General features: G+C 43.3%; 2 protein-coding genes and 1 long non-coding RNA gene across 7 annotated transcripts in view; 1 reads left to right on the top strand and 2 right to left on the bottom strand.

The window, feature by feature from the left end:
- Positions 1–495, bottom strand: part of SLC26A5 (solute carrier family 26 member 5) — a 40,648-nt gene extending 40,153 nt beyond the window's left edge. For 2 of the 4 annotated variants that reach the window (XM_075737021.1, XM_075737252.1), the window contains exon 1: positions 354–490. The gene's annotated coding sequence lies outside the window, so the exon portion shown is untranslated. Of the gene's footprint in view, positions 1–353 lie in introns of all 4 variants that reach the window. The other 2 variants (XM_075737097.1, XM_075737334.1) reach the window with 2 other exon arrangements.
- A 5,737-nt stretch (positions 496–6,232) lies between these two features.
- Positions 6,233–16,673, top strand: part of LOC142599474 (uncharacterized) — a 36,578-nt gene continuing 26,137 nt past the window's right edge. The window contains exon 1 of the long non-coding RNA XR_012833050.1: positions 6,233–6,344. This is a non-coding gene — a long non-coding RNA (uncharacterized LOC142599474). The remainder of the gene's footprint in view (positions 6,345–16,673) is intronic.
- RELN (reelin) overlaps positions 7,330–16,673 on the bottom strand; it is a 297,263-nt gene continuing 287,919 nt past the window's right edge. The window contains exon 64 of one of the 2 annotated variants that reach the window (XM_075738184.1): positions 7,330–8,470. In XM_075738184.1, coding sequence (XP_075594299.1) covers positions 8,374–8,470 — 97 coding nt within the window. In that variant the 3' untranslated portion in view covers positions 7,330–8,373. Of the gene's footprint in view, positions 8,471–13,621; positions 13,918–16,673 lie in introns of those variants that run through there. The other variant, XM_075738246.1, reaches the window with a different exon arrangement.

A 16,673-nucleotide genomic window follows, 5' to 3' on the forward strand; every position in this document is an offset into this window, starting at 1 on the left:
CAGACCAGCCCGGCTGCCAGGACAAGGCGTTCACGACAAGTGCCTTTCAAACCGCTCCTGTCGCCCACGAAGCTCGGGCAGCTCCGCCGGGGGCCGGCAAGAGAGCGCGGTGTGAGGAGGCAGGGGCCGGTGGGGAGAAGGGGCGAAGGGAGCAGGGAAGGCACGGTGAGAGGCGGGAGCACCCCGCGAGACATCCCTCCCCCGCCCCAGGCCAGCCCCTGGCCCGGGATGACCCAGCTGGAACCGCAGGCACCGGGAGAGCGCGACCCCGACCCGGCGCTCCTCACGGCGAGGCTCCCCCCCCTCAGGAGGGACCCCTCCGCGGCCGGCCCCGCACGCCGCACTCCGCTCACCTCCAGGTGCTACCTCCTTCCAGCCCGGTGGCGAGTCAGCCGCGACGACGGCCGCACACCGCCCCCTCTCCGCGCCCAAGGTGAGCGCAAGGGGTGCGGGGCGGGCGGTGGCGGGCCGCCACCCCCCGCCTCCTCCTCTGCCGGCCGCGGGCGAGCGCGGGCGCGGCTGGGACTCGTAGTCCCCCCTGCAGGCCCAGCCGGGCGCGCACCCGCTGCTGCCTACAAGTCCCAGAATGCCGCGGGGCCGCGCGTGCGGCGCGCGTGAGCGCGGAGCCGGTGCGCGTCCCCGCCCGGCGGCGCTGTTGCGGCCGTTACCTCAGCGGTGCCCGGCGGCCGCGCCCGGGGCCGGGGTGGCCGCTGCGAGCGGCCTGGGCCCTGCCCCTCGTGTAGCTGGCTGTTACCCCCGCCCTCCCTCTCGGATATCTATGTACATACACACACACGAAATAAATAGAATTTATTTAGAATTTAAGAAATATACCTGGGGAGTGTGGGGCGGGCACTGGCTGGCAGTGGCACGATACCCAGGACATGGCCTGGTTGGTTTTGTTGCACTCGTGTGCGCGGTGATGGGGGACGCTGTGGTGTTGGTTCAGTAAACCTCAGTTAGGATGTCCCAAAATTCCAGTGAAGAAACCTCAAGATTGATTGTCTGGAGTTAATTTGAAAAAGCAGACATCTTCACCAGGCGACAGACACGCGCCAGTCATGTAAATGAATGCAAATTTCTGAGGGACTTCATCTTGATTGAATGCCTCAAGAGACTGACTTACAATTATTTTTCTTCTTTTTTAATAAGGAGCATGTTTTTGCCAGCTCTGCTGTCTGAGAAGCACGCTGTCAGCCTGGGCTTCAGAGTGGTCAGTCTCACAAATGACTGGATGTAGTTTTTTGGGATGCAGAGGATACGGAGGTTTCAATTTGCTTGTGAATACGCAGGAATTAGTAGTGAAATATCTTCCCAGATGTCATCTTTCAGTCCTTGATTTATAAATGTTTTCCAACATAATGATAGTGCGTTCTCTCTTGCCGAGGAGAAAATGTTTTCACACCTCAGAGATTTGAGTTTGTATATAGAACTGGTAGGAAAAAAAAATATTTCAAAATTCTTACACACTGAGATAATGAAAAAAATTTTAAACCTGGTGTCTACAGGAATGTATTATTTTGAAAACCTTAAAACAATTCCTTGACATGTCAGCCCTTGTTAGAATTTAAGAGTAACTTAAATAAAATTTAAATTAGTTCAAGCTGAAGTACTTTAAATTGCAGTATTGTCAAACTGAGAAATTTCAAGGTCAAAACATTTCAAAAGTTGCATTTTAAATAAGAGGTTTGTTATAACCAGTTTTGTCCAAAATAGGCTGTAACAAAAAGGCATTTTGCTGAACAGTTTCCGAGTGCTTTATTAGATACGCCACATACCTCGGACTTCATGTGGAATGGTGCTGGATGCCATTGTTATACAGAACTGGGTAAATGGAGATACTTTGGGAAAAACATATTTTTTCAATTCATATTTATTTATCCAAAAAGCTAATTTTTTTCTGAACTTGGGCATCTGTAGCTTGTGTTAGAATGCAGGTTTAATTACCTTATGAAGGTGTGGCGTCACCATAGATGTACTGAAATTCTGAAATGCTTTATTACCAGTAAAGCATATACTGCACTAACATACCACAGGCAGACCTGCGCTTATATACCCTGCACAAAGAGGAGGGAGAGGAGAAAGCCCGAAACAAACACGGGAATAGCAAATTTCCTGCTAGAAAAATCTACAAAGGTATAAATCATTTTGAATGTTACAGTAATCCACGCTGCAGATTATGTTACACTAATTGTGTCAATGGTTGCATTTAAATACAAGCTGGTTTTAATTTCTTGTGCGCATTTTAGTGTGACCCATTGGGAAGGTTAATAGTTCTTTTTATTGCTTCTTTCCAGCATTGTCTAAAATAGTAAAAGATGGTTCAGTTCTTCAGCTCTGAGAGAAGGGCAGGGATTAATATAGTGCTGAACTCAGTAGGAACAAGATGAAAAGATTTTTGGTCAAAACAAAAAAAGGGAGGGGAAGTTAATACAGAATAAACAATATGGATAATTGGAGAGACTAAAGAAACTTCTGTGGAGGATAATTGAGGGAAATTAGTTAATGGCACAGACACCACTGGAGCTGTGTGATGACAGAGAGCCCAGTGTGAGCTTTGAGGGCTTGTCTGGCTCACAGGGGACGGAGCCGCGGGAACCACTGCTCTCCAGCAGCGTAAGGAAAGCTGTGAGTCTAGGACAGGTCAAACCAGCCGAGTTAGTGAAGTTGAGGTGGACGTTTCCAGATTGAAGTGAAATTAGATTTACAGGGATTTTCCCACTGATCTCAGTGGGAGTTGGCTTGGTTCTCAAATTGCTCCTGTTAAGTATTTACCACCTACATCCTATACAGCTGCATTAGTCATGTCAAGCTTTATTATTGCCCATAATAGCACAATTATTCTAGCAGAGGCCCAAACACCAGGACATTTTCCTTTTTATCATGAGAAGTTCCTTAAAAGGGGTTGAACTCAAATCCTTTAAAATGTGCCTTGAGAAGGCTGTGGTTTTAAATGAACTACATTGGGTGTCCACTCATGAGTGTAACCCAGTTGAATGGCTTTGCACGTGCTGTTTCTAGCACACCTGGAGCAATACGGTATCAGCAGAAGACTGGCGTGTGTGCGCGCAGTCAGTGTGCAGGGAAGGAGGGACCTGGGGCTATCAGCCAGCTCTTGTGGTGTCAGCAGTAGCATCCTAATGCAGAAGTGGCCCTGAAACCTGTGGCTGCCCAGTACCTCCCACCGGCCCGCCTTTGGCCCAGAGGCAATCAGGAAAACAGCCGAGCCCTCTGAAACAGCTTCTTTGCCACTAACTCTTTCACAGATCTCCCCTGAACAGCACAGCTCAAAAGCACAACCACACCCTCTTTTTTTTTTTCCCCCTAAAGAAACTTAACAAGCTTGTTTTCTTTCAAAAGAAATACAGATTCAAACTATAAACCCAGCATTTATCAGTGCCCTCCAGCACAGTACTCCTCCATCCCTGGAATACTGCTGTTACTGGGCTCCTCCTTGCCGGGTGCTGGCTCAAACTCTCCTCATCGGGCTCTGTGGTAATTAGCCATGCAGGAGCCTAAGTCCTTAGGCTTGCTGCTAGGTCTGTCCCTTCAGCTGAATCGAGAAGGCACAGAGAAGAACAAAGCCACAGTCATAAAACTTCAGTAACATAGGGAGAACACTAGGCAGTTCATCCATGTGTCACCCATATGACTTCTATAGAATCATAGAATTGTTTAGGTTGGAAAAGAGCTTTAAGATCATCAAGTCCAACTTGAGTACTAGTTAACCTAGCACTGCCAAGCCCACCACTAAACCATGTCCCTAAGCACCACATCTACGTGCCTCTTAAATACCTCTGGGGATGGTGACTCAACCACCTCCCTGGGCAGCCAATGACTGACAGCCCTTCCGGTGAAGAAATTTTTCCTAACTTCCAATCTAAACCTCCCCTAGCACAACTTGAGGCCATTTCTTCTTATCCTAACACTTATTACTTGGGAGAAGAGGCCAACCCCCACCTGGCTACAACCTCCTTTCAGGGAGTTGTAGAGAGTGATCAGATCTCCCCTCAGCCTCCTTTTCTCCAGGCTAAACAACCCCAGTTCCCTCAGCTGCTCCTCATCAGACTTGTGCTCCAGACCCTTCACCAGCTTCGTTGCCCTTCTTTGGACACGCTCCAGCACCTCAATGTCTTTCTTTTTGCAGCCTTATATCTCATTGTTGTTTCTTCCAGGAGCAGATCCATCATCTATGGGTGGTAGGTTCTCCATCTGCTCCTTCACAGGAGACGTGCTGTATGTGGTCGTGTGGTCTCAGCTGCTCCAGATTGCTAGCAGCCCTTGAAGAGCTGTTTAGGGCCATGTTTAAGGTAGGCAAGCCCTTTCACTGATCTCATTTGGTTTTGAGGTTCCCTCACCAGCTCAGAATTAAGGTAGTTCCCCTCTACCGCTAGCTCGCTCCTGTTATTCCAGTGTTGAGTCATGTTTAGTTAAGCCTCACTACAAAACTGAGTTGAGCAGGGTTTGTCTGTTGTACCTTGCTGCTTGCACATAGCCCTTTGTGTGTCCATCAGCGGGGCTTACAGAGCCTCACAACAGCTTTCTGGTTGGATAATAACCAAATGCCATTCCCCACTGATGGATAAATGATGCATTTCCACCCACTGGCATTTGCCATGAAGGGTTAGCAAGTAAATAAAACATAGATCCATGTTTATGGCTGTTGTCATGTCTCCTTCCAAATGTTTTCCTTTCTAGACTAAACAAACCAACTCTCTCTACTTGGAAGCTCATGGTTTCAAGGGTTTTGTTTTTGCTGCTGTACTCTGCAGTCTCTCCAACTTGTTTACATCTATGTTTAAGTGAAGGGCTCAACAGCTGACAACTGCTGTCTACTTTACCAGCAGTTTTACCATAAACACTTCTATTGATATAATGCAAAATGGCATTTTTTTAAAAAACTGCTTTATGCTGTTGATTCTCTTCTTACAGTTTTGCTGCCTAGCCAGATATTTACCCACTTTTTGTGGTGGTACCTTGCTCTTTGACAATGTCTTGTCCTAGAGTGTATTTGCTGGGTTATTTAATTTCTACCCATTTCTCTAAATGGTCAAGTTCATGCAAAGCCTAATTCGGTCCTTCAAAATACTTGTGCTACACTCATTTCCTCTCAGTAAGGTAATGTTATCACCTGTGGATGAAGCAAGGTCAAGAGAAGAACATTCAGGAAAAATTATGAGAATTTCAGGTTTTAGTTGTTCCAGGAACTCCAGCAGGTCAGAGCTTCGTCTTCCTGTATTTTTATTTCATTTCTCTTATGTTCTCCTTAATCTACCGGAACATGGGTTAGTGAACTGATAGGAGAAATAAGGAAGGCTATAAGATATACTAAAAGCATCATTTTTCATAGTTATGCCTGCCAAAGTTTTATACCAGTAGATAAGCTTATTAGTACATTTTATAGCACTGTCACTGGTTTATTGCCGTTGATTAGTTGACTTCTAGTGGAGGGTGTCCCTGCCCGCAGCAGGGGGGTTGGAACTAGATGATCTTTAAGGTCCCTTCCAACCAAAACCATTCTATGATTCTATGATTCTATGATTCTATGATTCTATGATTCTATGATTATGTGCTGTGTCACCCTTGCTATTTTAACAACTATTTAATGTCAGATGACTCATTGTTTTCAGTCATACGGGAGGAAAAATAGTACATACACTGAGCATGCTGTATATGCACCCTACCTTGTGTGCTGTAGGAATGGAAAAAATGTAAGGAAGAACTTCCTGGAATCTGGAAAGGGCAAATGACAATGTCACTTGGGAAGCTACCAGCAGGGATGATTTTCTTGAGAAAAGCCTGTGCCCAGTTTGTAGTTTGTTCTGGTGAAATGCTCGGGGGATTCCTCAACAGTCATAATTACATACATTATTCAAAGGAAATAAATACAATTGTGAAAAGCAGCTTCTCTGATTATGCTGGTCTCTTACCTGGAAAGAGAAGTCAGATTAAGTGCCTCATTGTATCTAAAGTCTTTAAAATAAATTAATTGCCTAGCAACACACTAGCTGCACACACATTTTAGATAAAATATCACCCATCTATTGACATATTAGGGCAAATAAAATTATCTTTAAAAATAGGAGTGTTTATATCTTGCATTTTTGTTTGTTCAATGGGCGAAACTTTTATTGCAATATTTTAAAATCTCCTGTACAAACATTAAGCTATTATGTTCTTTAATAACCTCTCTTTTTTTTTTTTCCTTCCTGGTCTTTCTCTGAACAGATCCTTTATCTTGTTTCAAGGATTGGAAACACACACCCCATATTCTGGAACAGTACAGGCGAGTGAGCAGCTGCAGGAGGCTGGGCTGTTGCAGTAAGCTTTCAGGTCTGTCAAAGGTCTGTTGCATAATTTTGACCAAGCCAAGGTTTTGCCTAGTTGGTCACGGAATGACCTCCTTTTTTCCTGCACTGCTTGGGTATCTTTGATCAAAAACGTCTTAAAAGTGAAACACATTTTAGGTGGCTAAGCATGGATGTGTAACAAACACCGTTCTGGTTCTGACCAGTATGGAGCCAGAAGCAGATGCATATGATGTAAGAGTGCAGCAGGTATATATGATACTTCTCTCTGATGAGGAGCAGCTGAGGAGGGGAGACCTTATCGCTCTGTACAACTACCTGAAAGGAGGTTGTAGCCAGGTGGGGGTTGGTCTCTTCTCCCAAGTAACAAGGGATAGGACAAGAGGAAATGGCCTCAAGTTGTGCCAGGGGAGGTTTAGATCGGATATCATGAAAAATTTTTTCACTGAAAGAGTTGTCAGTCATTGGAACAGGCTGCCCAGGGAGGTGGTTGAGTCACCATCCCTGGAGGTATTACAGATGTGGTGCTTAGGGACATAGTTTAGTGGTGGACTTGGCCTTGTTAGGTTAACGATTGGACGTGATGATCTTATTGGTCTTTTCCCACCTAAATGATTCTATGGTTCTATGATTCTAAGAATTAGCAACTTCCTTTGTTTGGAACCAGATTCCTTATGTGCTGTACTGTAGTCCTTAGAGCTTGGAAATGCCAAATCGCGCATTGCACGTTGGGTTTGGAGATAAAAAAGAGTGAGAGTGTGTATTGTTGTGTATCGTTCTGTGGTCCCGTTTCATTGTTTCATTCCTTGCACCGGGACCTGTTCCATGGACCACGTTATGCCCACAGGTGGGACTGGGAAGATCTCTTGGTTTGTGTTATTTGGAAAGTGCTATTAAGTGTGATGTACTAAATATTAAAAAATACCATCCATGTTGGGGTTAGAATCTAGGTATTTAGTAAAAGAATTTGGTTTATGATTTCATGTAAAGCCCACATGGCTTGAGAAGTCTAACATCAGAATTGTTTGTTGACATTTTTATTGAAGCATGGATCTTTAGCTTGGTTCACCATAAAGTGAAGCATTTTATTTATGATAATAGACAGTTTAGGGCTATGGGGGCATTATAACGTTGCTGGTGTAGATACAACTTTATCAGAAGATACAAACATGACCCGCAATAGAAACAAACACCAAAGAGAACACGATGAAACCTTCACTGTTTACAAATCACTTCATTACTACAGACACCAAATGGCAGTTACTGTAAGTAAATCAGTTGCAGAGAACTGACTACATTTAAACGACAGGGAATTGGGAACTTCTGTTTGGGGCTTCATCCACAACTCCTTAGTAGAAAAAGGTTTAATGTCAAGCATTCTTTTTTTTATCCACAAAACAATGCTAACCAACAGACATATCAAAGAATAAGACCGAAGGATATCAACGCCTTTACAACTACTTTTGCAATTATCTTCTTGATTAGGTACTTTGATTTTTTTTTTTAATACATTTTGTCAGAAGGTAAATAGCCCAAAAATCAGCAGCAAAAATATTACAACAACAAAACATGTAAATACAGTGCCAATGTGTCATGTTGTAGAAGAGAATACAAAAAGGACAAACAATGATAATTTAATCATATAAAATGACACAGAGCTGAAATACAGTGCACTTAAATACCTATGTGACAAAGAATGTTAAATTCTGTACTTAGCATGTAGGTTTTTTTAAACATAAAATCTGAAAAGTCTTTGTGCTTAAACTTTTTTCCTGTTAAACAGAATTAGTTGCTTACTTCCAATACTGCCACTGTAACTGATATTACAACAGATCACAATTTTCACAGACACATCAACATTAAAACATTTACCTATGAGAAAATAAGTCACTTCTCATTAGTTCACAGTGTGAAAAAGTGGTGTACACTCTGTCTTGAGAAAGGCTTTCAGTTATTCATCAAGCCAGTTGCAGAAAAGTCCTGATACCAGACGCAGTGCTAAATTTAAAGAATGGAAAGCAACACATCACATGTTGGGAGGAAAAAAAATAAATTTCTCATTTCTTCATGGATATCGTCTAAGTGACCTTCGTCTTCTGTTGTAGAAATGCCTGAGCCCATGTTGCCGTGAAAAATTCATCATGTAATTTTGTTTGCGAGTGCTGTTAAAATCAAAGGGCGGAGGAAGAGAAGAGTGTTAGTTTCTTTTATACGTACTTTAAATTCTTTTGGAGCAGTGAGCTAGTGGCACAGATTCTTCTTTGTCCTTGCATGACCTTTCAAGCCTGTGTAAAGTGGTGTGAAGTGCACCCTTTGTACAGCAGCAAGGTACAAGGCAATTGAGAATCTGTCCCACTTTGCTTTTATTTACAATTCATTATCTTAGGGAAAGGTTAAGAGCTTTCAGCTAATGAAACCTTGTGCTGCCTAGGGCCAGATTCACTAAAGCTGTATGCACTTCATGCCCTCTCAATACAGGGCATCTCTCTACAGTGGTTTTATACTCCAGTTATCCTGTCTTCAATCATTATGCTTTATCTTGAGAACAGAAGACAACCTTTACTCCATTATCTTCCACTTTAGTCCACTTTTCATTATCTTTACCATATAGGAAGTAAAGTACAACACTTTTATGCAGACTTAATGTTTCCCTCCCCTATACACTCCCATCCAAAATGAAAGGAAGATCTGGAAAATAAGCATCATCATGTCTGGAAGGAGACCAGGCAAGAGACAGCCTGACTGCAGCCTAACTGAAGAAGGGACACTTGTTTGGAAAACCTACCTGGAGGACAAGACCTATCCCACCTAGAATAGGTTCCTGCTTCTCCCATTGAGGGAAGAAAGAATGATGAGAGGGCAGTGGTGGACAAGACACTGTCTGGGACTTCAGGACCTGAAACCCATCTAACTCCTAAGGGCTGGATTCCTGCCTTCAGTTTCCAAATTTCAGCAGCTTTGGAAATGGAGCTGTAACATCTGTGGTGCATCCTTTTGAGTCTACTTATGGGCTACACAGACTTGCATACACATTGGAGAGAACTGTATGTGCAGCACCACGGACCCTCTACATCCTACTGCCTCTACTGTGGCAGAGGACTGCAGAACAGCCACTGAGTTTCATCTGGCTGTGCCTGTTCTTGGTCCATTTACATACATATCCAATCCCTAGTGCATGCACACAAATAGAGGTCTACATAGATCTACAGCCAAAGTGCATTCAGAATTACAGGAGAATGAAAAGGTTTGTGTATTCTGCAGTTCTGATACAGGATGTCTCCTTTCAGACCTACAACCTGCAGTGAGCTTGGCCAGATGTATAAAGCAGCTGAGATGTTGCTGTAAGAGAGACAGTGACTCTTGCACTCTGCACTGTAGAGTCCCATGGTATGGGAAAGAACTTTTGATCAGAGAACTACTTCTAAAAATAGTATCACATACTACTGCCAGACTCTAGTTTTTAGAGCCACCTGACCCCCTTCCTCCACATGGAAAAATGGCGTACAAGATACTCCCATAGATGCAGTCAGAGGATGCAGTTTCTTTAGGAGATCGGAGCACAGTGTTAATCATGCAGACCCCAAGGACAACTCCAACATGTGTAAGGAGCTTCACACAGGAGGAACTGCTGGTGACTGTGTGGCCAAATTTTGTTTTGTTTTCCAGGGGAAAGGAGCTGCAAAGTCGTAGTGAATCTGTGCAGTCTCAGGCTAATTTCTGCCTCCCTCTCCTAATCCTCCCTGCCTAGTTAGGCCTTGTGCTTTCTAGCTTCATCTTGCAGTGGGAGAAGGATGCCTGGCCTAAGCATCTCTACTCCAAGGGACAGGATGTTACCAGGACCCCCCAAACCAAGAAGTCCATCAGATTTTAAAGGTGAAGTAAAGGCCTGCAGTAGACATTACAGTCAACCAATCTCCCATTTGTGGGTGCAAGGCAGGTTTTCACTTGTGTTTGCTCTGTGAGTAAGAAGTAAATACTTATACTGTAATCAGTCATACTTTGCTCTCTAGTGCATAAGCTTATTTTCAGTGAATGTGGCCCTTAGGAAAAATGTATCATTGCATGCTTTGCCAATGACGTATGATCCTCCAGAGGCAAAGACAGCTTTTGCTGTAGTATGCTAATTTCATCGAAAAAAATCTGTACAACTGTTATACCCTTTTCAACAGCTAATCTAGAACACGATTGACTAAACTGAATAAAAGCACTTGTGTCAAAATCTAGGTTATAAACCCCTACGCAAATCCAAGTCGCTTCCCAACTAGTTTTCCAATTTTTTTTTTTTTTTTTTTTTTTGCCACTGGAATGTGCATACAAGAGTGAAACTAAGTCCAGCTCCTGGTGACAATGAAAGCAAATAGATCCATACTCAGCATCACTTTTGGCACTCCCACAGTAAGGCAGAGCTCTAGAGCATTTGGCAATTGAGAGGGGGTTAATGTTTGAGGTTGACTTGTCCTGATTTTCACCTGACTTCTACAAGTGAAAAGGAAAGGTCTGTGCTGATTTTTAAGAGGTTTGTGTGAGAGAGTGACAGTGGTGAGTTTATATAGTTTTAATGCCACTTGGTAGCTCAAGTGCAAAGAAGCATTGAAGATCAGTCTTTGTTTTGGTCCTGTAGTCATCTCAGTGGAACATCACCCTCACTCCAATGCTGAGAGCCTCACAGAGGCACAGGCAGGAGGGAAACCACAACCCCAAACCTGCTCCTGAACGTGGCTGCCATTGGTCATGAGGCTTGAAGGAGATCTTAATTTTGCCTTCCTTTTAATTCCCATTGCCTGGGAAGTGGGTGGTTCCTTAGACACAGGGCCTTCAAGGTGACGTCCCACCTCTCAGAAGAGCATCCTAACCACGAAGTGAGGATGGAGCACCTATCTGCTGGGAGAAGGCTGCTCTGCAGCCAAAATACAGGAGACAGGGGTCTGGGAGAAAGCACAGCCCAACTTTGAGTGGCCTCGCTTTAGGTACGTGGGACCAAACAGAGCCTGTCAATTGGTTTGGCTGAAAAAATTGCTGTTTCTGGACCTGGTTAAATTTAGGACTGAGCTTGGCTGTGAGAGTCTCAGCTTGGGCAAGACTTGGACAGCTGAGGCACATGCTGAGCTACAGTCCTTGGCCCAGGGGCCTTTGCCTTCCCCCATCTCCCTCCTGCCTTTGGTCTGCTCACATTGAGCAGCAGCTCAGCAGAGATTTTCAGGACTTGTTTTGGACACTGCCAGGTGCCCCTGGCCTCTATCTCACTTCAAATGCCTAACCATTTTGTATCTGGCCTTAAAGTTATGATGAAGATGTTTAACCAATGAATAAAAAAAAAAAAAAGGGGAAAAGAAAGAATTGAAAAAAGGAACAAAGAAAGGGTTACCTAATAACTTAAAAGAAATTTACTAATTTTTTATGTAGATCATTCTGTTTTGTTATTTTATAAGATTATCAAGAAGTTACAAAGAAGCATATATTTATGTCTTACACTGAACACTAGAGCAATGTAGTACGTGAAAAATAAGAGAAATCTAAATTCTCAAGAATTAAATGCTTGTTTTTTTACTCGCACTGACATGGTTCAAACTTGTCCTCACTGATGTCTGAGATGATAGACTTTCCAACTACTGGTTGGATGCCACATAAAACCTTCATTCCTGCTATAGAACATGGCATGATTCTCACTCTTGCTATAGGTAAATATGTATACCCTATGTATTATATTATCGTATCATATACTACATATAGTCTGATATCCACAAAATCAGAGTAGGTATGTATTTATTCTTCTGAATTAATTTTATATATTGGTAGGAGGTAAGCACTGTATAAGAGAGATCAATAGTGCTTTATAAGTTCACAGTAAGAATTATGTATTTTGCAGGAGTACATACACATTTCTTGCATTTGGTGGATTTAAGAATGCTTTCAATACTATTAATAACAAATTCAATTTGTATTTTCACAGACTGATAAAAAGCTTTACCATACTTCTGCTGTTGTTTTCTTGTTCGGAGCACCCAAAATGTGCCGGGCAGCATGAAGCTATAATAGGAATAGACTCCTCCTTCCATAAGGGAGGGTGTGGAGGGAACTTTCTGGGGATATCAGTGGCAACTTGAAGGCTTCTTTGGAAGTGTGTAATGGACTGGTCAGCATATGCTGAGCCTCCTGCCTTTTCTGTGCCTTCACGGAACCATCAGTGAACCAGAAAAGTACAGATCCAAAATAGTTATCTGTGTATTGCTGATGGAGCAAACAGCAAAAGAAGCAATTAATAGGAGCAACTGCTGCATAATCTGTTTGACAGTTTTGAGTGCATTATTAAAAAATAAATAGAAGATAATACTGCTCCAATTTATGTAGGAAACTCTAAATAACTTTCCGGTGAAGTCACAGGAGTTATACTAGTTAGATGAACACAATATGCAACCAATATAGAAGAAAAATTCTGTCTGGGGCATGTTCAGTAAATACCTACAATAAAGCAATTTATGAGAAGCAGTTGCTCTGGATCTTTACACTTTCATAGACCGTTGTGGCTATTGCATGTTTCCTAAAGCACAGTTTGAACTACAGGTCTGCAATTTAAAATTTATGAAAAGACAACATAGCCAAATGGAATGAAAAATATGCATTTAAAAAAAACCCCAGTATATACTAACATCATTCATTATTTCTGTGGTTTTATTTATAATTGGCAGGGCACAATAGGAACCAAATAGAAACAAAAATTTTTGGATAACAAAATGAAACATGAACAAAGTCTTAGAAAGCAGGAAAGGCATCCCTCTCAGGACTAGGCTTGGGGTAAATTTTGAGGCTGAATTACAAATGCTTTGTTAGGAGGGTACTATAATGAGAAAAGTGATGTGCTCTCACTGAAGTCCTGACAGCTCATAATCAATGACAAAGGTCTTTGGCTCTGGTGAGGTCAAGATTTGAACCCAGAGCTCAGTAACTATGTTGCTTAGTGGTATCTATTAACTGCGACAGCACAGACCAGCAGAGCTACAAGAAACAAAAGAACTACCTGGGAGACGCTTGCTGTGGGTCTAAGGGACACGCGTGGCTGTGCCACCATGCGGATTCACAGACATACGCTACCTGGCTGTGGCTTCAGCTCTGCGGTCATTAATTACAGAAAAAGGTGGGAATTCCCCCTTGGAGCTGAGAGGTCACCCATGCCACGCGCTGGGTGCCCTCCATTGGCAGGTCTCGTTGCACCGCAGAAGGAGAAGCCCTTCTCAGCGCAGCCTCAGTGAAATTCCCACTGCGGTATGGGGTGAGGTCCTGAACACCTTCCGCTAAGTTTAACGTCCCCCAGTGCTCCCTGGGGAAGAGCTGCAGGATCAGGGCCCTCAGGAGCTACATGGCACATCTGAAGAGTGTACAAACGATTTTCCAGTGACCCACCATTGACAAAGCTGTGCAAGAACTGTAGCTGTAACAGCAACATACATTTGATATTGATCCAGGGAAAGTACTTACCTTATTCTAGTGTAAAACCAATGACAGCAAACAATGAAATACAACACAAGTTAGAAAATGCCTTTCAATGCATGCAGCACTGTGATTAGTCATAAAACCCTGATGAGGTTTAGAGGCAATATAGGACTTTTCATCTCTTTTGAAAATAAAAATTGAACAAATTATTTCCTGATATTTTAAATCAATATTCATATTTTTATATTCTATGAAATTCAGCATGCACTTTTTAGAAACATAATAAAAATGTCATAAAAGCACAGACTGCATCATATTAGATTTGGCATAAATGTTGTGAATATTCAGATAATTATCTAATGTTTGAACTATTTCTGTTCTTTCTTATAAATTTTGATACTTGAATTTAAGTGCATTTTTCAAATCATTGCTTTTTACTTAAAAATATGAAGCGGATATAAATGCTTTTCCATGTGACCACTCTTTGTTAGAGCTGCAATATATAATTTGTATCTTAATGTTGCAAAATAAGGATAAACATTCTTTGCACCAAATGCAACATAAGGTCTCACTAAATCATTTGTGCCAAAAACGTGAGAATATCTTGACAATGAAGAGCATGGAGTGATGGCTATGGAGGGATTTGTTCTGTTAACCGTTAACCATAAAATAGTCGGTGGAGATAATATTTCTTGCAATCCTTGCACAACTCAAATTCCCTTGGATCACATCATGAGTTTTGGGGTGCAAAGAAAGCAACATCAGACCCTTAGCATTTAGCTTATCATTGCCCTTTAGTTCTCAATACCTTTGAGCAGAATTGAGTTTATAAGAGGTCTATAAGGGCCTGCCCCATACACAAAGAAACGGGAGTTCCAAAGGCACATGCAAAAAAGTGCAAGGTGTCTGTGCAGCAGACAGGCCAAGAGCTGTGCTTCCAGAGAAAAACAATGTGCAAATGAAATGCAGGGCTGGACACGGGCTCTTCTTAGGGCAGAAGATTAGGGGCACAGAAAAACACTCTTTCTTAAGTCTGGGGTAAAAGACTTCTTTATCCTAAGAAGAGCCACATGGAAATATGAGAGTTGTGCCCAAAGCTTTCTTTACAAATGGAGAGAAAAATGCTGCACTAACGAGGAGTAATCGGCATTAGCTTTAAAGAGACTGGACAACTTGACAACTAGTATGCTCTCCCCACTACAGGACAGACATCAACCGTTGTTAAAATAAGTTGGCAAGATCAATTTAATGTATAACATAGTCAAAGCAGGTGGTGTGTGTCACCTGTTTGGAAGGGGTGCTCAATTTGAGCACCATTTGCAGCTGCATCACCGTCTTAACGATACTGCTTTTTAATGAGTGATTCAAATAATTAATTTGAAAGTGGAATGATTTTAAGTAACATACAAAAGCGTCCACCTTTGGCCTTTCTTATCACTGCCAGGTATTTTGCATGCACATATAATCTGTAGGTTAATTTTTTTCCCCTGCGAACTATCTTGGGAGCAAAAAGGAAACAAAGAAATTGTACCCTGAAAACGTGTTTGCTTGTGGGAGGATGATGGCCCTTGGCTCAGAAATCAAATGGACTGAACGGAGTGTCACTACCCTGGCTGTGCATCAGCTGTAAGCTGTGTCTGCACTACAAACTGGCAGCTGGGTCTGCAACAGAATTAATTTGAAATCTTTGGATTGCTGAGAAGAGTTGAGCGATGAAAGCAAGTATTCAGCAGGTATTCACAGATGTGTCCCTGGGGCGAGCACTGTATGGAGGAGCAGGGACATCCCCTAAGCTGGATGGGAAATAAAATCAAGAGAGTCCTTGGTTGTGCTACATCCCTACAGACCAGCTCTCCCTGCTGGCAGGTGCTTGCTCTGCTTGCCCCCTTACTCCAGCCCTAAGCCTGCTCAAGGAGAACGTGGCTCACTTGCCCATGGGCTGAGGAAAAGTCGGCACAGCGTGCATCTGGGGGTGCAGGCAGCAGAGCCAACACCTTGGGCATTTGGGAAAATCAGGTCTCTTTGTCAGCCCACAAGGTAGTGGAGGAAACACAAGATGAGATGTGTGGAAAGACAGGAATTTCTTTATGTCCCAAAACACACCTCCTAGTATAGGTCAGCTTCTTGTAACTCCTCACAGGTGAGAGGCTTGCCTGCTGCGGCAGCATGGGTACACAGATTGAAAAATACCATGAACATCTGGGACTTAAACCAGGGCCAGTGAGGATGATTTTAATGGTGCCCAGAGAGGTGTATGGAGTCTTGTTCAGGTGGGTGATGGAGTGCAGGGCTATGAGAGGACTAAGCACAGACTGCGTTAGACATGGACCATCAACAGATCCTGTAGCCAGGGATGTTCATGGCTTTCTGGGAGAAGGTCACAGTGCCAACAGGAATTACTTCCAATTTGGGAGGCACAGATGTTTCCTAAGGTATCCCAGCTTTGGGATGAGTAAGCCAGGCAGAAGCCTACTGGCTCTCGAATGACTCCCTATAGAATTAATGGGAAGAGGTACTGACAGCACCTAGGGAAACAGCTTTAATTCAGACCATGCCAGAGAGCCCTGGGGTGGCTATCATCCGCAGAGCTCTCCTCTGGTGATCTCGGTGGGAGGGCAGAGTGCCCGAGGGACACTGCCTCCTCGCCTCCTGGTGGAGAGCTGCCCAGGCGAGGTGGCTTGCTCTCCGCAGGGGCTAGCAGGGTTTTTGTGCCCTTCATTGGAAAACGAAGGAATTATAAGAATTAAAGTTAAGTCCTAACCCTAGTATTCATGGTATGAATCCTGGTAGCCGTGGTGTGTGCAGGATCATCCAGGGTTAGTGCTGACAGACACTGGTCCAGGCTCCCTCTGTATGCCTGGAAGCACTCCATGGAGGTGACCAAGTGTCTTCATCATTTTACAGGTGAAGAAACTGAAGTGCTGGGGGCAAAGGGAC

Source organism: Balearica regulorum, chromosome 1, assembly GCF_011004875.1.
Source record: "Balearica regulorum gibbericeps isolate bBalReg1 chromosome 1, bBalReg1.pri, whole genome shotgun sequence".
Taxonomy (NCBI): Eukaryota; Metazoa; Chordata; class Aves; order Gruiformes; family Gruidae; genus Balearica; species Balearica regulorum.